Below are 23,253 nucleotides of genomic sequence, written 5' to 3'. Positions count from 1 at the left end.
ACATGAGAAAGTTAACTATATGGTTTTTTTTAGCAGAGTCACCTACTATCCATCTATGTAGAACAAATTATGTTACAGTTTGACAAGTGGAGTTCTCTCTCCAGTTCTTTGACTGAACTATTTTTTTCTTGGTCTGTCAAGTTTAGACATTACTCTAGAACCTTGACTTGCAACACAGAAACTCAACTTTGTTTCTCACTTCATGCTTTCCCCCATCATGGTTTTTGGGCCACACCCAGTGACACTCAGGGGTTACTCCTGATTATGATCTGTCCTAGGTTAGCATGTGCAAGGCAAACACCCTACCGCTTGCACCACTGCCCTGGCACCTTATTTTAATTTTTTTTTTACTGGTTAGGACTAGCCAAATATAATAGGTTAACAATGAAATAGAAAAATTACAATTTAAAAAAATGTATTTTTTAAATTTCTAAGTTTCCTGTTAACTGGACTCTCTGCAACTTTTTAATTTCTGTTCTTTCTACACTGTCATAAAACAATAGTAATAGTACAAAAGACTAATGAAAGGAAGAAGTAGTTAACAGAGAAAGAATAAACAAAACAGCCAGACTCACAAAGGAAAGAAATCACAAATAGAATCAGATATAAATAATAAGGTACAAAAGATCCTATAAAAATAAAGTTGTGGAAGTATTATGAATAATTAACATGGCAACAAATTGGACAATCTAGAAAAACTGGACTACTTAGAATAAAACACCTTATGGACCAGAAAGATAGCACAGTGATAGGGCGTTTCCCTTGCATGCAGTCAATCCAGGAGGGACAGTGGTTCGAATCCCAGCATCCCATATAGTCCCTTGTGCCTGCTAGCAGTGATTTCTGAGCACAGAGCCAGGAGTAACCCCTGAGTACTGCCGGGTGTGACCCAAAAATCAAAAAACAAAAATAAAAAATAATAAAACAGCTTATGACACAAAATTAGAAAAGGATAGAAAATCTAAAAGATCCATCACATAATAAAGTTAAAATAATAATCAGTGCCTCAAAAACAAAGCAAAAAACCAGGATGCCAAAATCAGTTGACTTTACTAGCCAATTATACTAAGCTTTCAAAGAACACTAGACTCTTCAAACTCATCCCTAAAATTGTAAAGGAAATAAAACTTCTATACAGATACATTCTATAAAGCTAATCTTGCCCTGATTCTGAAACCAAAGATATCTCACACACACACACACACACACACACACACACAACTATACACCAATATTTCTGATGAATGTGGATACAAAACTCCACAAGAGAATACTAGTAAACTCAATTCAATATTAAAATATAAAAGACAGGGTCCGGAGAGATAGCATGAAGGTAAGACATTTGCCTTGCATGCAGAGGATGGTGGCTCAAATCCGGTATCCCATATGGTTCCCCGAGCCTGCCAGGAGCAATTTCTGAGCATAGAGCCAGGAGTAGCCCCTGAGTGCTGCTGGATGTGACCCAGAAAAAAATATATATGTAAAAGACAGTATGATCTTATCCCATGATTGAATGACTTGATAATAATTGTATTCAAAGTTATTAAGTTATGGATATTCTTCACTATGATTAAATATTACTAGAAATATACATAAGAAACACATGGTTAAGATTACTAATTTAAATTTTTTGATAGCTAGAAATTGTGTTTATGAGTTTTGTTTGTTTTTTGATTTGGATGTCACACCCAGCAGTGCTGAGGCTACTCCTGGCTTGGTAATCCGGATGACACCCAGCACTGCTCAAGGGAAAATGTAGGTGCTGGGATTCAAACCTGAGAACATAGCATGTGAAACATTCATTCCAGTCAGTATTTTATACCATCACTCTGCCCCCTAGAGTTTTAATACTTCTCCACTGTGTGATCTCCAACACATTACTTAATTATGTCTGGTATCTTTATCTAAAAAGGAGAATAATAGAAACTACATTGTAGGGATATTTTAAGAACTGAAAGAAAAACGTTTAATCTTAACACAAAGTTCTTTATTTACACACACAAGCATATATTTATACTAACATTACATATGAAATATATGCTATATATATTTTAAATACTTAGAGTTACTACTTTCACTAGTATGATGACTTTGATGAAGAAAATGGCTTGATACGATTCAAAGCACAATGTAACATACTTAAAAATTGCTTTTAATTCAATTTAATTGGGTCAAGTTCTATAACTAATTGCAAAACTAAGGCAAAATACACCTATATTTCAGTGTCTAAAATGCTTACTGTTTTCTGGGTTGTGTGCATGTATATTCAGTGACTAAAGTCAGGTACATATCTACATATGTGAGCTAATATGGCTCTACCACTGACCTACATTTCCAGCACCTAAAAGTATTTTCTTTTCCAGCCTTATGGGAGGATTGTTTTATTTTTATTATCTTTATTTAAGCACCATGATTACTAATATGTTTGTTGTTGGGTTTTAGTTACAAAAAAAGAACACTCACTTCACCAGTGCAACCTTCTCACCACCCATTCCCTCCATCTCCTTCCTCTCTCACCCCCTTCCTGTATTCAAGACAGGCATTCTATTCCTATCACTCACTACCATTTGTCATGATAGTTTCTCTAACTGCACTCACCACTATTTGTGGTAAGCTTCATATCATGAGTCAGTCCTTCCAGCCCTCATCTCTATTGTCTCTGGGTATTATTACAATAAATGTCTTTTAATTTTCTTAAAACCCATAGATGAGTGAGACTATTCTGTGTCTATCTCTCTCCCTCTGACTTATTTCACTCAGCATAATAAGGGTAATCAGAGACTATTTAGAGGAACTATATACCACAAAACATGAGAACCTGGAAGAAATGGATAAATTCTTGGACTCTTATAATCTTCCATGGCTGAACCAGGATAATCTAGTATATCTAAACAGACCCATCATTATTGAGATAATTAAACTGGTAATCAAAAGTCTTCCCAGAAACAGGACCAGATGGATTCACTAATGAATTCTTTCAAACCTTTCAAGACGAACTACTACCAATCGTTTTCAGGTTCTTTCAGATAAATGAAGAAACAGAAACACTTCCAAATAGTTTTGATGAAGCTAACATCACCCTGATACCAAAACCTGACACAGATGCTGCAAAAAAAAAAAAAAAAAAAAAAAAAAAAAAAAAAAAAAGAAGAAGAAAAGAAAAAGAAAAAAGAAACTACAGACCAATATTCCTGATGAACACAGATGCAAAAATCTTCAACAAAATTCTGGCAAATAGGATCATCAAGAAGGTCATATACCATGACCAAGCAGGTTTTATTCTAGGAATGAAAAGGTGGTTTAACATACTTAATCAACAGAGTACACCATCTCCACAAAAGGAAAATTAATAACTATATGATTATATCAATAGATGCAGAGAAAGCATTCAATAAGGTCCTAAAATTATTTTCTAAAATAGGAACACAGTGGGTAGGGCATTTGCCTTGCACACAGCTGACTTAGATTCAGATCCTCAGCACCCCATATTGTCCTTCAAGCCTGCTAGGAGCAAGTTCTGAGCACAGAGTCAGGAAGAACATCTGAGCACCACCAAGTATGGTCCAAAAACAAACAAAAAAATTACTTTCTAAAATAATAACTATCAAATATGCACAAGATAACTGAGATGAGAATTACCTTGTCAAGCATGACATATGGATTTTCTGTATTAAAACCAAGAGGAGCATAGAGTCTGAATTTCTCTCTGAACTTGGCCTGCTTTTCCTGTTCAGGGCAAAAAAAAAAAAAAAAAAGAAACTCAGTGAATGTCAGATACTTTCACTCATCCTTATAAAACCTTACATTTACCCAGACAACATGGTGGCTAGCTTACGTCAAACAAAATACATCTCTTCCTGATAAGAGTGACTTCGGCATTCTGAAGAGGAGAAACTTCATGTCTGACTGTGGCTGCAATCTTTTTGGTTGTTTCCCATCTTTCAGGCAATTCCTACAAAACAAAGATGCACATGGGAAATCATTTCAATACATAATACAAGTCAAAACTATAGGATTAAATAATCCTAATTACTTTGGAGTAACCTATGTCATTCTTCATCCTAAGAGGAGGAGTTACCAATAAAAAAGAAAGAAGTCAAAAGAAAAAATCCTAGGCACAAAGTCAAGGCAAACCCCCTGTCACCTCTGGATTTGTATTTTCCCAACATAAAGAGTTGTTCTCTACTGTAAGATTTATCTCAGAATAAACAAAAGTATTTACAAAATAAACATAAATTTCCATATGATTTTGCAGTTGAGGGTTATAATACAATTGAATTGCTCTGGAAATGACTTCACTGATCTCTAACAAGTTGAAATAGAAGGAGTTGAGCTAAGCATAAGCATAGTGAGTCAGCAAGTGAAAAATGATGCCCAAGATATGGTGAGACAGAGCTGAAAATGTGCCCAATCTCATTTTTCAGTTTCCCTCTGATCTCACAGCTTTGTGTGTGTGCACTCTCTTGATGGAAAGACTGAGAATTTAGGTTAATTTTAAAAGACTAGGATTTCTGCAGTAAGAGGAAGTAAAGGCAAGGCAAGGTTAATTCCTACTTGATATAGAACAAAAGAAACAAAAAATAGTCCAAGTAGTAATTTAACTCTGCTTACACCACATACACACACAATGCAAATAGGACAACAGCAAGTTATTTTTTTTTTGACAATGCTTTGTACATAATTGCTATTGAAAAGAATTTTTGTGTTCAGACTAACAAAGCCTTGTTTCTCTGGGTCATCTCCTAGGACACTGAAATTGTTTTATCACACAAAACCACCCACAGTGATGGTCTTCAACTTACAGCAGCTGAACTACAAAAATCACAGGCTCCAAAGACTATTTTGTAACCCTCAATAAATATTGGGTGAATGATTGGTAACTGTTAATTATGAAGCACTAGCACACAATGTCCAGTAGAAATTGTGTCTTCATGGAGAAGTGCCACAAAGGTAGAGGTTATCTTCTGCCTTCATTCTATCAGAGTATACTAGTGGCATGAACAGTGCTGATTCCAAGAGATCATGTGTGTGAATTTCCACCAGGGACCCAAAGTTTTGGGGAAAGAACCTTCCATCAGAAGTACACAGCGCATCCAGGAACGAAGATTCTTGAGATCTAAACCTTCTTGTCCTTCCATCTGGTACTTCTCATCAATACTTGATATTTCCATCTGTAACAGTCTCATTATGCCTTTCCAATGGGCCCTGTGACTATGACTATCACTGCTAGTGTCTTCTGAGATCATAGAAGGGAAGCTGTAAGTTAGCTTCTCAACATGATACTTACCTGTGCTGCAATTTGTATTTATTAAGCCAGTTCAAAGCATGAGCTATGGTGATAGGTTTGCTGACAAAAATAAACTTCAAACCAATAAGAAAAAAATGTCACTAAAAAAAATTAGTCTAACCTCCCAAATCTTCCTCATTCATATGATTCAACAAAAGAGCAACACTGAATCTGAGGCTCAAGTTTCAACAGGCAAACACTAGGATGAGGCCCCTAGAGATCAAGTCACATTTACTAGTGCTAGGTTGGGTGAGTTTAAGGATCTTTATTTTTCTTATAAAATCTTTTTTTGGAGGGGGTTCACACCCAGCAGTGCTCAGGGGTTACTCTTGGCTCTACGCTCAGAAATCGCCCCTGGCAGACATGAGGGACCATATGAAATGCTGGGATTCGAACCACCGTCCTTCTGCATGCAAGACAAATAATTTACCTCCATGCTATCTCTCCAGCCCCTTATAAAATCTTTATTTAAAGCACCATAATTACAAAACAGAACATCCCCTTTCACCAGTGCAACCTTCCCACCACCATTGCCTCCTTCCCTCCTTCCTCACCCCTGCCTGTATTCGAGACAGACATTCTACTTCTCTCACTCATTAACATTGTCATGCTAGTTATTAGTGTAGAGTTTGGGGTCTTAAGGAAACTGGACAGTAGTCAGGAGACTGGAAACAATTAACGAAAGTGTCTCGACAGGGAAGGAGTCCAATAATCTCTACAGGTCATAAATTTAACCTGGTGTCTAAGTACTGGTGATAGGTGGAAAGGGAAAAGGGGCTTCTTAGTTCTTAGTTTCTTAATTCTTAGCTCTTAGCATAGGCCAACATAGGAACATTTGAAAACTGCTGAGACACACAAGAAAAAAGAAACTGATAATAACCACTCACAAGTTGCTTTAAGAAAAACAAAATTGGGCCCCGAGAGATAGCATAGCGGTGTTTGCCTTGCAAGCAGCCGATCCAGGACCTAAGGTGGTTGGTTCAAATCCCGGCGTCCCATATGGTCCCCCGGGCCTGCCAGGAGCTATTTCTGAGCAGACAGCTAGGAGTAACCCCTGAGCACTGCCGGGTGTGGCCCAAAAACCAAAAAAAAAAGAAAAAAAAAAGAAAAAAAAAAAGAAAAAAAAATTGGGGCATCTTTCACAAGCAACTTGTACTGACTATGAATATGGTTTTCCTTCTGGTCAAAATGAATTATGGACATAGCTTTACACACACAACTAAAAGTGTGTCCTGCATTTAAAATACTGAAGAAAAAAAAAACCCTAATGTTTTCATGACTCTCACAACTTGAAGTAGCAGATTAAACTTTTTATGATACATATTCTGAATATGATGGCTAAAATTACTCCCTAACCCAATAATCTGTGTTATGTCTTCTTTTTCTATCTTAAGCTTCAAGCTTTGTCTCAAAGATATGCAGATATTTTGGGTCATAGATATAGCACAGCAGGTAGAACAATTGCCTTGCATACTTCTGACCCATGTTCAACTCCTGACATTGCATAGATACCCAAAAACCAATAGGAATTATCCCCGAGGACAGAGCCAGGAAAAATTCCTCATCACAGCCAGTTGTGACACTCTCAAAATAAAATATGTAAGTAGTCCTAAAAATAAATATTTATAGTGGGCTCTACTTAACTATTTGTCTAAATAAATACTTAACTATGTGCCTAAATATTTATCTGACTAATGAAGAACTGGATTTTCAATCTTCAGAGCAGTTTTAAATAAATTTTCTGTTTTTTGAGGGGTGAGTTTGGCCATACCTGATGATGCTCAGGGCTTACTTCTGGCTTTGGGTTCAGGGATCCCACTTTTGGTGGGCTCAGGGATATGGAGTTCTGGAAATCAAACCAAGGTAGTCCTCATACAAGGCAAGTCTCCTATCCATTGTACTATTGCTATGCCCCTGAAATAGATTTTCATAACTCAGATGTAGTAAATCTTTGTAGTCTTTACAAAAATGAAGGCACTTAGAAGTAAACGGGTGCATTTAATCTTCACGAAACAAAATGAGACACATAAAACTGAGCAGCTATTGTAAAAAAAACAACTTGGTAGTTCCTCAAAAAGTTAGACTGCAAATTATTCTGTACCTCTAAATTCCACTGATCTTAAGAGTGTATTAAAAAGAAATAAAAATAGGGTCTAGAGTGGTGGTGCAAGTGGTAAGGTGTTTGCTTAGCACGCACTAACTTAGGACAGACCGCCATTCAATCCCCCTATATGGTCCCCCAAGCCAGGGGTGATTTCTGAATGCAGAGCCAGGAGTAACCCCTGAGCATCACCGGGTGTGGCCCCCAAACCAAAACCAACCAAACAAAAAGAAATAAAAACAAATACTCAAAAGCTTAATTACAATGCTCATAACACTATTATACAATATCCAAAAGCTAGAGACAATACATGAATGCTTACATTTACAGCAACTTAAAAACAGCATAATAGAATAAGGCTAAGAAACTGAATAAGGGAGACATTCAGCTGATGGCAATTAAGACTATTTGCCTATCACATTTACCTCTAGTTGAAGGTAGACTTGCTCAGGCATCGTCTGGCCATAGATTTCCAAGAGTGTGATGGTTTCTTTCAGTGGTTCAAAGAGTTCATCAGTTGCTCTCTGTCGGCTTCTTACAGCCAGAAGATGCCCCATGATGTCAACTAAACTATTATAATTGCCTTTACTCAATTCTCTCTGAAGTCCAGCATCTGTCTCCTTGATAAATTCTTGTAGCTCATTCAGACTAATACATACATGTACCAATATTAATACACATATATATGTACAAACACATATCAAAACACAAAGAAATATCCGTAAACACCCATAAACATATAAGACAAAATGATTGAATGATATTTTCATTATTTGCCTAATTCAGGGGTCTCAAATTCGTGGCCCTCCATACAACATTCTGTGGTCCGCAGCCGGCCTTCAAATATCGCAGTATTTGCGATTATTCGCTTACCAAATAATTGCAATAAAAATCTCATTAGTAAGAAAAAAATTGCATTAAGCATTCGCATACCCCGTGCAGTTTTATTCGGGGTATGCAAATGTTCAATGTGATTTTTTGTGATTTTTTCCTTACTAATGCGATTTTTTTATTGCAAATATTCGGTAAGCGAAATCCCTTATGTGGCCCTGCCTCACCCCGACTTTGCCTCCTGCGGCCCCCAGGTAAATTGAGTTTGAGACCCCTGGCCTAATTTAACACTTACTCATGCTACACTAAAACTGGCCATTTTAATATTCTTAAAATACCTCAATTTTTGACGGCAGTTAGTCATATAAAAGGGATCATTGCAAATCCCAAAGAGACTACCTGTCGATGACAAATCTCAGTAGATGCTCCTGAAACATCCAGCTCCATTTCTTAATGATGTTTAGCAAGCTCATTTTAAAGGGCTTCATGTCCACCTTGAGCCAGCTATCAAACACTCGAAAGTCATCAAATTTGCTCATCTGAACATACAAAGCTTCATACATGTCGATCTGGAAAGAGGAAAAAACGTTGTAACCATTCAATCTAAAGTCCATAACTACAATATGAAGCTAAGAGATTTTCTTGCCTGTTCTTTAAACTGTTCAAGAGTGGGAGGCTGTTCAGGAATTTCATCATTGGCATGAGTGTCCATCTCCTCAGATGATTGAGTCTGACCGTACTGGAGGAAATGCTTCAGAAACTCAGCTCGATCTTCCACCCAGAGGTAAGCATAAGTGTCTAAGGAATTCCTAAAATCCAAGACTTTGGTGATGACATCCAACACTCTTTTCATGATCTCCTGCCGGACCTCTGCCAGGCCAGTCATATTATCCATATCATTCTGAAGGAGAGGACATAAAGCACTTACATAAACCACCCTGACTCTCTCTCAATAACACCACCCAAGGCAATTTTTTTTTCAAATTCCCCCTTGCTTAAGTTCATAACTTATATTTAAGCCTCTAATACAAAAGCTGTTAACCATTGACAAAGGAAATACCTGATAATTTTCTATTTCCAGATGTTTTGCTACACGCTTCATCTGGGCAGACATTCTGAAACTATTGCAAAGCATTTCTTCGACCAGGTCATAGAAACCATCGCCAGCCTCTTTTTCTAAGGATGGTTTAAACAAAATCTCAGGGGGCATTAAGATCATTTGTACTTGAAAAAATGGAGCAGGTTTCACATGTTTTTCTGTATTCATCAGAAAGAAGTCTAAGTCGTGCATTATAGCTTGAAAGAATCCTTCCACTACAATGTCGTCGATGTATTCCACATAAATCTTCCATGTATCCATAGAATGATCAGCCTTAAAGAGCTTCCTATTTTCCTAAAAACATCCAAGTGTTAACAGGTAGACATAGATGATAATTGGCATAAAATAAGTTTCCCATTATGCATCTCTGAAAGAAGGATCTACATTTTTTTGTGCACAACATAAGTATATTGAATTATTAGCTTGCAGGACCTTAAGCTGAAGATCAAAAAAGAATTTTTAATTTTTAGTTCACTCATAAGATACATTCAAAAGTCATTATTTAAAAACAAGGCCTGCAAGCACCTTAACTCCTGTTCCTCAAAGAAGAAATACAGATAATACAAAAAGCATGTGAAAAAAATTTTCTGCCTCACTAATTATCAGTGAGATGCAAATCAAAACAACAATGAGGTACCATCTCATGACCAAGAATCTGGCACTCATCACAAAGAACAAGAACCACCAGTGCTGGCAAGGATGTGTGGAGAAAGAAACTCTCAGTCACTGCTGGTGGGAATGCCATCTAGTCCAGTCTTTCTGGAAAACAATATTCATCAAAAAAACTGAAATTGAGCTTCTATATGATCCAGCGATATTACCCCTAGGGTTATACCCTAGGAATACAAAAAAAAAAATACAAAACTGCCCTTTATACTATAATGTTTATTACAGCACTATTTTCAGTCGCCAGAATCTGAAAGCATCCCAAGTGCCTGACAACAAGTGAGTGGCTAAAGAAACCATGATGTATCTACACAATGGAATATTCTGTATCTGCTAGTAAAAATGAAGTCATGAAATTTACCTATTCATGGATGGACATGGAGACTATTATGCTGAGTGAAATGAGTCAGAGAGAGAGGGATAGACATAGTCTCACTCATCTGTGAGGGATAAGAAAAATAAAAGACAGAAAGGTAATAGTATCCAGAGACAATAGAAGGACCAGCCCATGATATGAAGCTTAACACAAAAAGTGGTGAGTGCACTGAAAACTAGCATGACAATGACAGTGAGAGTGAGAAACAGAATGCCTGGCCTGAAGACAGACAGGAGTTGAGAGAGAAGGAAAATGGGGAACATTGGTGGTGGGAAAGTTACACTAGTGAAGGGTGATATACATTTTATGACTCAAACCCAGCTAGGAGCATTTCTGTAACCATGGTATGTAAATAGACAAATTATTAAATATTTTTTAAAAAATCTTCAGACAGGCCTATCATAATCTACTTCAAAGGTTTTCTTTCTGAGCTAAGAAGTTCAATGATCAGAGTGCACGCTTTGCATACAGAGGTCAGGGTTCACTCCCTGGTACTGTATGATACTCCAAGCACTGCCAAGAGTGACCCTCAAGTTGGGAGCAGGGTATAGTCCTGCACACCACCATCTGTGGCACACACTTTTTTTTTTTTTAATTTAAAAATGTATGTACTGGGGCCCGGAGAGATAGCACAGCGGCGTTTGCCTTGCAAGCAGCCGATCCAGGACCAAAGATGGTTGGTTCAAATCCCGGTGTCCCATATGGTCCCCCGTGCCTGCCATGAGCTATTTCTGAGCAGACAGCCAGGAGTAACCCCTGAGCACCGCCGGGTGTGGCCCAAAAACCAAAATAAATAAATAAATAAATAAATAAATAAATAAATAAATAAATAAATAAATAAAAATGTATGTACTCTTCACTCTCTAAAACACCAAGCTTCTCTAGACAACCTCTTCGTTCCCTCTGTATCTCTCAGCTGCAGAAACAGGACTGCTATAAAGGAACATTTCCTAACAATTCCCTGTCCCACCTGCTCGGCTTCATTTCTCTCTGTTGTATGTATATGTTATTTTCTTTCTATCTTCCCTGATTAAAATTTAAGCTTCAAGAAACAAGGAACACTTAAGGAATACCCTTTTATTTTTCCTACTACTACCTTTTATTTTTTTCTACAGTTTTGCTGCTGCTATTCTTTCTCCTCTGAAATTGACAGTCAGAGCAGTAGTTTGGCAGATAGGATGCTTGTCATGCACACAACCAACCTGAATTTTATCCTCCCCCCATCCCATGGGATCCCTGGAGCCCCATCAGTGTGATCTCTGAGCAAAGACCCAGGAACAACCCCCCCCCAAAAAAAACCCAAACAAATAAAAATGGGTATCTGTAAACCCTGGGCTATAGTGGAAATGTGGGTATATGATATAACTATATATTCATAGCATAGGCTCAAGAATACTATAATCCTTGACCTCAACTACTACCACCAAACTTTGGAATATGTTTGTCAAGGTGGTAGGTGGGAGGCTTGGGGTGACAGAGAGAGAGTAGTAGGAGAAATCTGTGACAGGAAGTTGACATTAGTGATGAGATTGAAGTTACAATATTGAATGCCTAAGACTTATCAATAACTTTGTAATCATGGCTCTTCTTAATTAATTTCAAAAAAGAAAAAATAATTTTAAATAGATATCCTTGGAGCAGAGCCTGTTACTACAACTTCTAACTCTAACTTGAAAGCTTCTTTGGACCAATACAGGAGACCTACATTTCAGATAAAGCGCATGTCCCCTTGTTGCCAAACCAGAGGAAAGATCTTCTAATAATTTCAAAACCCAAAGGAAACTAAGTACCTCTACCAAACGGAGAATCTTGCGGCCATCTTCTTGGATGAGCTTGTATTTTTTAGCAAACAAATAACCTCTGTCCTCCCAAACCAAGGCCATGTCTCTTCTATGCTCTCTCTTAGGAAGCAAAGGACAGTCGGCCCAGGCCCTCATGGCCTGCTGGATCTGCTTCACGTGGCTCTGTGCCTGATCGACTCTGCGCTCCAGCTCAGAAGTGACTGTTCTCACATGGTCGATGTAACCCCAGCAGTCATGCTGCCATGTCAACGAGGTCGCCGCTGCCTGCAGCTGCTCATCAACTGCCCTTAGCTCACCTTCAACCAGTGGGTATTCAACGTCCAGGAGCGTTTGTTTCAGCTTGTTGTAGTCATGCACAAGGAGTTCAAGATTTCCAATGTACTGAGAAAGAAACATCCTCCAGCTATAGTTATCCACTCTGTCTTTAATACCATTGGCCCACAAGTGAGCAATTAAAATTTGATGTGTTTTCATATTCAAAATATTCCCAACTTCTAGAGGCCAGGGCGAAGGCACAGTGAGGAGGGTGTTTGCCTTCCTTGCAGCTGACCCAGGTTCTATCCCTGTCATCCCAGAGGGTTCCCCCAAGCTTGCCAGGAGCAATTTCTGAGAGCAAAGAGCCAGAAGTAAACCCTGAGCACTGCCAGTTGTGGCCCCAAAACAAAAAAAAAATAAAAAAAATAAAAAAATAAAAACAACTTCTAAATGCACAAACCTTTAAAATGGTATCTTTCTTTTCAAAGATGGCTAGTGCTGAATCCGGAATGTCTGACTTCTTCAACATCAAAAGATATTTCACTTCTCTCAATATAGCAACTAACTATTAAGAGAAAATCAAAACATATTACCTGTTTTTAGTGTATCATCTAGCTAGCATAAGCTAAAATAAAAAAATGTTAAAGCTTTGTTTAATGATTATCATCTTTTCAAATTATTATAGTAAGGGTATTTTTATTTATAAAAGGAGAAAAACAATATGCCATAGGATATGGAAGTATAAAAAATGAAGGTATTGAGGTCAGAGAGATAACTCTGTGGCAGGGCATTTGTTTGTCTTGCATGCAGCTGACCTAGGACAGATGTATCCCATAGAGTTCCCTGAGCCTGCTAGTAGTAATTTCTGAGCACAGAGCCAGGAGTAACCCCTGAGCGTTACCAGGTGTGGCCCAAAAACCAAAAAAAAAAAAAAAAGTAAGCAAGTTTGGAAGAAATCTAGTTAGAAAAAATATTGTGACTATTCTAGATAACATATGCATGCATCAGTGTGCTAAGTTCTGTAAAAAAGAAAAATCAGTGTTGATATTCATCATATAAAAATTCAGCCATGTATTTAAAACCACTATTTTGTCAGAGAAACTTAAGGAAAATATTCTTATATGATTCTCCTTTCCTGAAAAGCTAATTTTTGTATAAATAAATAGAAATTGGGCCTGGAGAGATAGCACAGCGGTGTTTGCCCTGCAAGCAGCCGATCTAGGACCTAAGGTGGTTGGATCGAATCCCGGTGTCCCATATGGTCCCCCGTGCCTACCAGGAGCTATTTCTGAGCAGACAGCCAAGAGTAATCCCTGAGCACTGCCGGGTGTGGCCCAAAAACCAAAAAAAAAAAAAAAGAAAGAAAGAAATTAAGACTTTTGTATGTCCTATCTAGCAAGCTAAGAGTTGTGAAGATTACTTATGGAAAAAAGACACATGGCAGGCCAGAGAGGTTGATCTCATGTGTGAGGATGCAAAGGCTTGGGTTAATTCCCCCAAGCATTGCTAAAAACAACAATTGCTAAAAGAACAGAGCTGGCAATAAGTAGTTCTTGAGCATCACTGGTATAGCCTCTTCACCCTGATATATACAAAGGCATAGAGATATAGATAGACAGATAGATATGCATACATATACATATTTAATATTAGCACATAACAGAAATATATCATTTCTATTAGTTTGCATGTTCACATAATAAAAGGTAATGCTCATCTGAATTGTTCATTTTTATTCTCTTACAAGTTGCTTTATATTTTTAAATTGCCTTTTTAACAATTACATCAATTTGACCAACATATTTAAGCTCATTGTCCCTTTGAAACAAATTATGAAAAAGGAAAGTTTACCATTATCAACCTAAAATATGACAGAAAGATTTTGTGGGTTCCTCAAATAAACTTTAAAAATCTGGTATGTGGGACTGGAGAGATAGCATGAAGGCAGAATGTTTGCCTAGTATGCAGAAGGACAGTGGTTTGAATCCCTGAACCTATATGGTCCCCCAAGCTTGCCAGGAGCGATTTCTGAGGGTAGAGACAGGAGTAACCCCTGAGCGCTGCTGAGTGTGAACCCAAAAACCAAAAAAAAAAAAAAATCTGGTATGTGTTAAAACTAGTATTCAAATCATAATTTATAACTTATTTAAACCATACGTTACATAGTAAAAGACTTATGATTCGTTACAGTTGAATATTTATTGTTTTGAAGTACCAGATATTTGCTTCAAACACAGAAAACAAAAAGAAAATGAAATGGACCCTATTCTCAGTAACTCAGTATTCAGTGGAGGTGGAAATGGCTACTAATTATAAGGCAAAATAAAAGAGTAGTTAAAAATATAACTGGTCCCTTTCTCTCTCTCTCTCTCTCTCTCTCTCTCTCTCTCCCTACTCTCCCTCCCTCCCTCTCCCTTCTTCCCTCTGATTCCTTCCTTCTCTCTTTCTTTCTTTCTCTCTCTCCCTCCCTCTCTTCCTCAATCTCTCCCCCTCTTTTTCTGTTTTCTCTTTCTTTTCTCTCCTCTCTCTCTCTTTTTTATTTTAGTTTTTGGCCCACACAGGAGTAAAAAAAATAAAAGAAAAAATATAACTTGGGTATCAGAAAGTCTTGGCACTTCGGTGGTAATGAGATGCAGTAATTTTGTACACCAAAAGCATAAACACTTAACACTATTGTAACTATGTTAGATCAACTACATAAAAATATATTTGGGAAACAAATCTCTGTAAGACAAACCTATTGAAGGTTATTTATAATACATTTCTCATAGCACTGGCATTTTCTCCCAAATAGCAATAAGTTTATTTTGAGTAAAAGGATACCATTTATGAAACATCTTAGAAATATCAAATCCTTACCTGTGGGTCAAAGTTGACACTAAGAAGACCATTTATGGCACTGAATTTAACCAAGGGTTGATTCAAATTGAATTCACAAATTTTATCCACTTTACTTTTCCATTCATGATAGATATGATTTTCAAATTGGTCTAGCAAAGATGTCATTTCAACATACTTCTGATAAACTAAGCCATCATTAGGATGCTCCAAGAACCTGTAGGAATATGGTTTTTCTACTTTTGTATAGGTTAGACATCAGTGCTTTAATGCAATTCACAATAGAAAACATAATAAACTGTAAAACCAGGATGAAAAATTACAAAAGTCAAATAATGGTTATTAATTGCCTTTGCTTCAAAACATATAATGAAGGTGAGAATGAAAGGCACTTGTGAAGGGATTGTTACTGGAATATGATATGACTGAAACTTAAACAATAATGACTTTGTAATCCATAATGACTACTTTTTGTGAGGGGGGGGGTCACACCTGGTGGTGCTCAGGGGTTACTACTGGCTCTGCACTCAGAAATTGCTCCTGGCAGGCTCCAGGGACCATATGAGATGCCCAGAAACAAACCACCATCCGTCCTAGGTAGGCTTCATGCAAAACAAATGCCCTACAGCTGTGCTATCTCTCCAGCATCGATGACTAAATTTTTTATAATAGAAAAGAAATAAATTAATTGAGCACCAGTGGCTTTGCTAGATTCTAGTAACAAAATTCTAGTTGTTACAAAAAAATAAATGAAGGCATGTAAAGTCTACAAACAGAAGGAATTTTAGTTATTGGAAGAAGGAAAAATGAACAACATTAACAAAAAACTGAATGAAAACAACAATGATCTGAAACTCTGAAACATGGGAAATATAAGGTCAATGCCTCATGTTAGATACAGTCACAGAGATGAACATAAGGAAAAACACAGAAATTAATCCTTCTCAACAAGTGCAGTCAATGGGACTAAAATGAATAGTTCATGGACCTATCAATGATCTTAATCAACTAGGTCATTTTACCATGAAATAAATCCAACTACTTACAGATAATGGAGTGAAGCAAAGTTTGACCAAAACATTTGCAGTCGTTCAAGAACCTCTTTAGCCCATTTGATATTTCCTGAGGTAAATGGCATATTCTTGTTAAGAATCACATTTCCCTGTTCAATCTACAATTGATATTGTGTTGAAGAGAAAGACAGAGAACATTTAATCACATACATTCCAACACTGAAAGCAATGGCTCACTTGGGTACTTTCAAAGTACTAGTACATAAAACATAAATGTGATGTAATTTTATTTGTAGAAGAGTTATGATACCAAGTAGGATTTTATTTTCATAAAGAAAAGCAATTAAAATACATGTATAGAAATTTTAATGCCTCTATCTAATCTTCAGATATTTTTAAATATGATTTTGATGATCCTCACCTCACAAAACTGATTTTTGGACATGTTCAACCTCATGCCCCACTTACCTGTTTCAGGTGTTCATTATATAATTGCTTACACATTTCCAACTCTGCATCAAACATGTGCACAAGTGTGCTGTAATGGGGGCTGAAAATTTCCATGATAGCTGGTTTCTCTAGAAAATTCCCAAATATTGTCAAAAGCTATAAAAATCAAAGCAAAAATAAAAGGTCAGGAACTACAGATTTTTAACACAAACACTTTGCCTCACTAAAATATTGACATCACTAGAGACAAAAAAAAAAATCAACAACCCTACAAGCGCCCTGAAACATTTCTAACCTACAGTGTGTTGCTCTATGTAAAATAATATAAGATAATGTAAATAGAAAGTCATTTCCCTTCCTGGAGGAGAATGAGAGCTATCAGGAATGATCTGCTATCTGACAGCTATCTCTACTCAGAGATAACACATCATGTTGGGTGCCAGAAAACACTTTTAGTGTTTTGTGATGCTAAGAACAGAGCAAGTTTTAATGTACTGGAAGGTCCACATTGAGAACCTGAAGACCTCACCACCATTAATCATTTATAGTGGCTTTCCAAATTTCATGGCCACCCAAGTTCCACAAAATACAACCTGGTCATTCAGTGGCCTGGAACATCGGAATGACCCCTCTCTGAGACAAGAACTCTCCCCTGGGTACCAGCTCCTTTGATATGCAAGTCCCTCTCAAACCAAATGCCTAGAACTAAGTATATTACCATTGTCAGAAAGACTCTAAACACTGAGAATTATCGTAACCATGTTGAATGAGGGTAGTGGAAAGCCTGTCTAGAGTACAGGTGGGGGGGAGGGGTATTTGGGACATTGGGGATGGGAATGTTGCACCAGTGAAGGGGGCCATTCTTTACATGACTGAAACCCAACTACAATCATATTTGTAATCGAGATGTTTACATAAAGATGTTAATTTAAAAAAAAAGACTCAGGGCTGGTGAGGTGGCCCTAGAGGTAAGGTATCTGCCTTGCAAGCGCTAGACAAGGAAGGACCGAGGTTCAATCACCCGGCATCCCATATGGTTCCCCCAAGCCAGGGCAATTTCTGAGCGCTTAGCCAGGAGTAACCCCTGAGCCTCAAAAGGGTGTGGCCAAAACAAACAAACAAAAAAGACTCTAAAGATTTGGAAGCTGAGCCTTGCTGACAAACAGAAATGACCTGGAAAGCAAAGGAAGCCAGTGAGCAGAGGTTGAGACAGGGAAAAGCAGACACTTGGGCTTAAACAGGATGGCATTGTGAGTGGGCCACAAACTCCTTCTGTTCTCTCTTGAACCTAATTCTCACAGTGATCTTCATGACCACTTTTCACAACCATTTGACTATCCTGTGATCATAACCATAGGTTTCAATTAGCCCTATTGTCTTCTTTTCCACTCTCTGAAATTTTTCTGTGTTCTAGTACTAGAGAATTTTTCTTGCAAGCAAAAGCATGTCAATACAACATATTTCAGTGAAGATAAGTTTATGTAATGATGATGATGTGCCAGGAAAATTATTCTAAAAGCTGTAAAAAAAGTTCTGCTTTTCCAGGTTCCAGATAAGGAAATTGAGTAAGTAGAAGGGAGTAACCTGTCCAAATACACAGAAAGTAGCTGAGTTGGCTCCTGATGCCAGGCTGTCTGGTCTGTGCTTTCCTGTGATATGGAATCATATTATACCAAATCAAATCATACCAAAGCATGATTTAAAATTTAATTTGAGGGCAGCTAAACTTGAATCAGAGACAAGAACGCAGGAGGCAGAGCCTGCTGTGTTAGGACCCAAGAACAATGTGGACAGCACCTAGGTGAGAGACTGAAGCCCAAGGCTGGGATCCAGAGCAGCTGAACCTGCATAAGAGATAACAGGCCATGAGAGGTAGAACTGGAGGCTTTAGGAACCAGAAGCCATGTCACGGCACCCAAGTGAGAGAAGGAATCCAAGTCAAAGACAAAGAGCCAATAATGGAGTACACCTATCAAGGAATGCCATCATGGAACATACAAAACATCACATCACACTTGCTACAATTGGGAAACAATGCAGTGCTCCACCATGCTTAGAGAAGATAGATAATAGCTCCAAAGACCTGAAAAGTACAAAACACCTATTTATTCTCTCAGATAAGGACTTTGGAGAATATGGAAGCGGTTCATAGAACTCAAAGAAAGCATGGAACAAACTGAAAGAATATAAATAAGAATCAAGAAGATCTGAGAGTAGAAATAAGAAAACTTCAAACTGAAATAACGGGGCTGGAAAGCTTGGTAGGCTAAATGAAAACCTCACTAGAAAGCCTCTCCAACAGAGTAACAGAGGTGGAAGACAGAATCAGTAAGCTAGAAGATGAGATTCATAACAACTCTGTCAACAAAAGACATTAAAAAGAGCTTCAAAACAAATGATAAGACAATGGGAGAAGCTCTCAAGAATGTGAACAGATGAAAATAGAAGACTCAACAGGAAAAACAAAAGAACCATTGGCATTTCAGAGACTCAGGAAGAAAACCTCCATGAAGTATTACAGTCAAAGATATCATTGCAGAGAAACTCCCTAGCTAAAGAGTGCATGCAATCAAATCTTACATGTCTGAAGAGTACGAGCCAAATGAGAGCTAAAAAAAAAAGCATCCCAAGACACATCCTAATCACAATGATGAACCCCATAGCAAGATCAAAAAGGGAAATTACATTCAATGGAGCATCCCTGAGATTTACCTAAATTTGTCACAAGAATCCCTCCTGGCCCAAAGGCAGTGGTGGGATATAGTGATAAAACTCAACAAAATGAATACATCGCCAAGAGTACTTCACCCAGCCATACTTACATCCAGTTTTGAAGAAAGAATACACAGCTTCATGGATAAACAACAGCTCAGGAACTTTACAGACTCAAAACCAGCCTTAAAGGCTGAACTGAAAGATCTACTTAGAAATAAGACCACAACACAAAGAACTCCTACCAAAAGATGAAACTAAAGCCCATGACAATCATCTCTCTCAATGTCAATGAACTAAATACACCAGAGTGATAAATAAAAAATCTGAATCCAACATTTTGCTACCTACAATAAACACATCTAAATAGCCAGAACAAACACAAATTCAAAGGTTTAAAGGACAGTCATTCAGGCAAACAACTCCCTTAAAAAGGCTGGAGTGGCCATACTAATTTCAGGTGACAGATTTTAGTCTTAAAAAAGTTAAAAGGGCCAAGAATGGATATTTCTTAATAATTAAGGAATATGTACAACAGGAAGAAATCACACTCCTAAACATACAAACCAAATGAGGGGGCAACAAAATATTTAAAACAACTGCTGACACTTGAAGGAAGATATCATAACAATACAATAAACACTGACTTGTCACCACTTGATATGTCAACCAGGCAGAAACCTAACAAGAATATACTAAAACTTAAAGGAGCAATGGGAGAAAGCTGTACTAAGAGGAAAATGTATAACTTTGCAAGCATCCATTAGAAAGAAAGAAAGGCCTACATAAATAACTCAATGACATAGCTTAGAAATTAGAAAGTGATCAACAAAATGAACCAAAAATAGGAAAACTGAAGGAAATAGTAAATGAATAGTCAATGAATGGAAAATCAAAAAACCAATCTTGGGGCTGGCGAAGTGGCACTAGAGGTAAGGTGTTTGCCTTGCAAGCACTAGCCAAGGAAGGACCAAGGTTCAATCCCCTGGCGTCCCATATGGTCCCCCAAGCCAGGGGCAATTTTAGAGCACTTAACCAGGAGTAACCCCTGAGCATCAAACGGGTGTGGTCTGAAAACAAAAAACAAAACAAAACAAAAACAATCTGAAGATCAATTAAAGCAAGAGTTGATTTATTTTGAAAAAATAAACAAGATCACAAATAATGATAGAGAAGAAATAGACATTAAAAAACAATCCCATTTATAATAGCACCATAGAAATTCAAATACCTTAGAGCAGGGGTAGCGAACAAGTTTGACACAAAGAGCCAAAATTTTAAACTGTGAGAGTCAGAGAGCCACACCACACAGTGACCTGCTAAAATAGACAAACACTCACACAAAAGCATATAATTTTAACAATAATATATGAAACACATATTGCATTTTGCCATTTTAAGTGAGGGTAAAAATCCTGTTCGCCACCCCTGCCTTAGAGTTAACTTAACTAAAGAAGTGAAAAGTCAACTATAAAATAATGCTTCAAGTAATAAAGAGAACATTAGGAAATGAAGACATATACCTTGTTCATGGATTGGGAGGATTAACATAATTAAAATGGAAATATTCCCCAAAGCATTGTACAGACTTAATCAATCCCTCTAAGGATACCCATGACATTCTTCAAAGTAGATCAAACATTCTTGAAATTCATTTGAAACAAAAAATGGACAAGAATAGTAAAGCAATGCTGAGGAAAAAGGTGGGAAGCATCACTTTCCCCAACTTTAAATTGTACTACAAAGCAATAATCATTAAAACAGCATGGTACTGGAATAAAAACATACCCTCAGTCAATGGAATAGACTTGAGCTTTCAGAGAATGATCTCTCAGACATACAATAAATTCATCTTTGACAAAGGGGCAAGGAAAGCAAAATGACCAAGGAAAGCCTCTTTAACAAGTAGTGTTGGGACAACTGATCATCCACATGCAAAAAAGCAAACTTGGACCTCTGTCTAACACCATGCACAAAGGTTAAATCAAAATATATCGAAAACCTTGATATCAGACATAACACTATAAGGTATATAGAAGAAAACATAGGTAAAACACTCCATGACATTGATACTAAAGGCATCTTCAAGGAGGAAACATCATTGTCCAAACAAGTGGAAGCAGAGATAAACAAATGAGATTACATCAAACTGAGAAGCTTCTGCACTTCAAAGGAAACAGTGACGAGGGTAAAAAGGTCACCCATGGAATAAGAGAAACTATTCACAGAACACCGAGCAGATAAGGGGTTAATATTTAAGGTATACAGGCATTGACAGAATTTAACAATATGTAATATAATCCTATCAAAAAATGGGGAGAAGGCATGAAAAGACATTTTCTCAAAGAAATACAGATGATGAAAGGGCACATAAAAAAATGCTCCACATCACTAATCATCAGGGAGATGCAAATCAAAAACTACAATGAGATTGGGGCCAGCGAGGTGGTGCTAGAGGTAAGGTGTCTGCCTTGCAAGCACTAGCCAAGAAAGGACCGAGGTTTGATCCCCCGGCATCCCATATGGTTCCCCCAAGCCAGGGGCAATTTTTGAGCGCTTAGCCAGGAGTAACCCCTGAGCATCAAATGGGTATGGCCCTAAAAAACCAAAAAAAAAAAAAAAAACTACAATGAGATATCTCACACCACAGAGACTGACACTCATCACAAAGAACAACCAGTGCTGGTGGGAATGTGGGGAGAAAGGAACTCTCACTGCTGGTAGGAATGCTACCTAGTAGAGCCTTTGGGGAAAATAATATAGATATTCCTTAAAAAGCTGAACATTAAGCTCCCAGCAAAGAGTGGCCATAGGGATATGTGTTCCTAGAGGAACACAAAAATTCAATACAAAAAAGCCTTCTGCATACCTATATTCATTGCAGTGTGATTTACAATAGCCAGAATCTGGAAGCAACTCAGATTCCCAACAACAGATGAGTGGCCAAGGAAACTAATACATCTATACAATGAAATATTATGCAGCTTTTAGAAAAATGAAGTCACAAAATTTGCCTATCCATGGATGGACATGGAGACTTTTATGCTGAGTGAAATATGTCAGAGGGATAGAGATAGACACAGAATAGTCTCACTCATCTGTGGGATTTAAGAAAAATAAAAGACAGTATGGTAATAATACCCAGAGACAATAGACATGATGGCTCGAAGAACCAGCCCATGATAAGAAGTTTATCACAAAGAATGATAAATGCAGTTAGAGAAATAACTAAGAACTATCATGATCGGGCCCGGAGAGATAGCACAGTAGTATTTGCCTTGCAAGCAGCTGATCCAGGACCTAAGGTGGCTGGTTCGAATCCCGGTGTCCCATATGGTCCCCCGTGCCTGCCAGGAGCTATTTCTGAGCAAACTGCCAGGAGTAACCCCTGAGCACCGCTGGGTGTGGCCCAAAAACAAAAAAAAAAAAAAAAAAAAAGAACTATCATGATCATGATAGAGAAATACAATGTCTGTCTGAAGGCAGGGATAGGGGAGGAGAGATATGGGAACAATGGTGGTGGGAAAGTTGCAATGGTGATGGGGAGTGTGTACTTTATGGCTAAAACCCAATTATGAACATGTTTGTAACTATGGTGCTTAAATAAACTACATATAAAAAATAAAGTCATTCAAGATTAAAAAATAAATAAATAAAATTTAATTTAATTTGAGAGAGTACAGGGGTTGGAGTGCTTGTTTTCCATAACCAGAGTTTGAGTCTAGCACCATAATATGGTCCCCTGAGCATGACATGAAGCCAATACTGGCAGTACAATCAGGAGTAAGCTACAAATAACACCAGGAATGACCCAAAAAGAAAG

The 23,253-nt window shown here is 37.6% G+C and overlaps 1 protein-coding gene across 1 annotated transcript in view; it reads right to left on the bottom strand.

Moving 5' to 3' along the window:
* The window catches only part of DNAH11 (dynein axonemal heavy chain 11), a 331,898-nt gene that overhangs the window by 269,369 nt on the left and 39,276 nt on the right, over positions 1 to 23,253 (bottom strand). Inside the window, 11 exon segments of the mRNA XM_049785980.1 lie at positions 3,640 to 3,726; positions 3,836 to 3,952; positions 7,814 to 8,036; positions 8,619 to 8,788; positions 8,866 to 9,120; positions 9,280 to 9,612; positions 12,151 to 12,543; positions 12,878 to 12,982; positions 15,277 to 15,472; positions 16,302 to 16,426; positions 16,737 to 16,874. Of these exon segments, the coding sequence (XP_049641937.1) occupies positions 3,640 to 3,726; positions 3,836 to 3,952; positions 7,814 to 8,036; positions 8,619 to 8,788; positions 8,866 to 9,120; positions 9,280 to 9,612; positions 12,151 to 12,543; positions 12,878 to 12,982; positions 15,277 to 15,472; positions 16,302 to 16,426; positions 16,737 to 16,874 (2,142 nt within the window).

The sequence above is a fragment of the Suncus etruscus genome, chromosome 13, assembly GCF_024139225.1.
Source record: "Suncus etruscus isolate mSunEtr1 chromosome 13, mSunEtr1.pri.cur, whole genome shotgun sequence".
In the NCBI taxonomy this organism is placed as follows: Eukaryota; Metazoa; Chordata; class Mammalia; order Eulipotyphla; family Soricidae; genus Suncus; species Suncus etruscus.
Note: the sequence above shows the minus strand (reverse complement) of the source record. Positions and strands in the feature narration are given on the sequence as shown.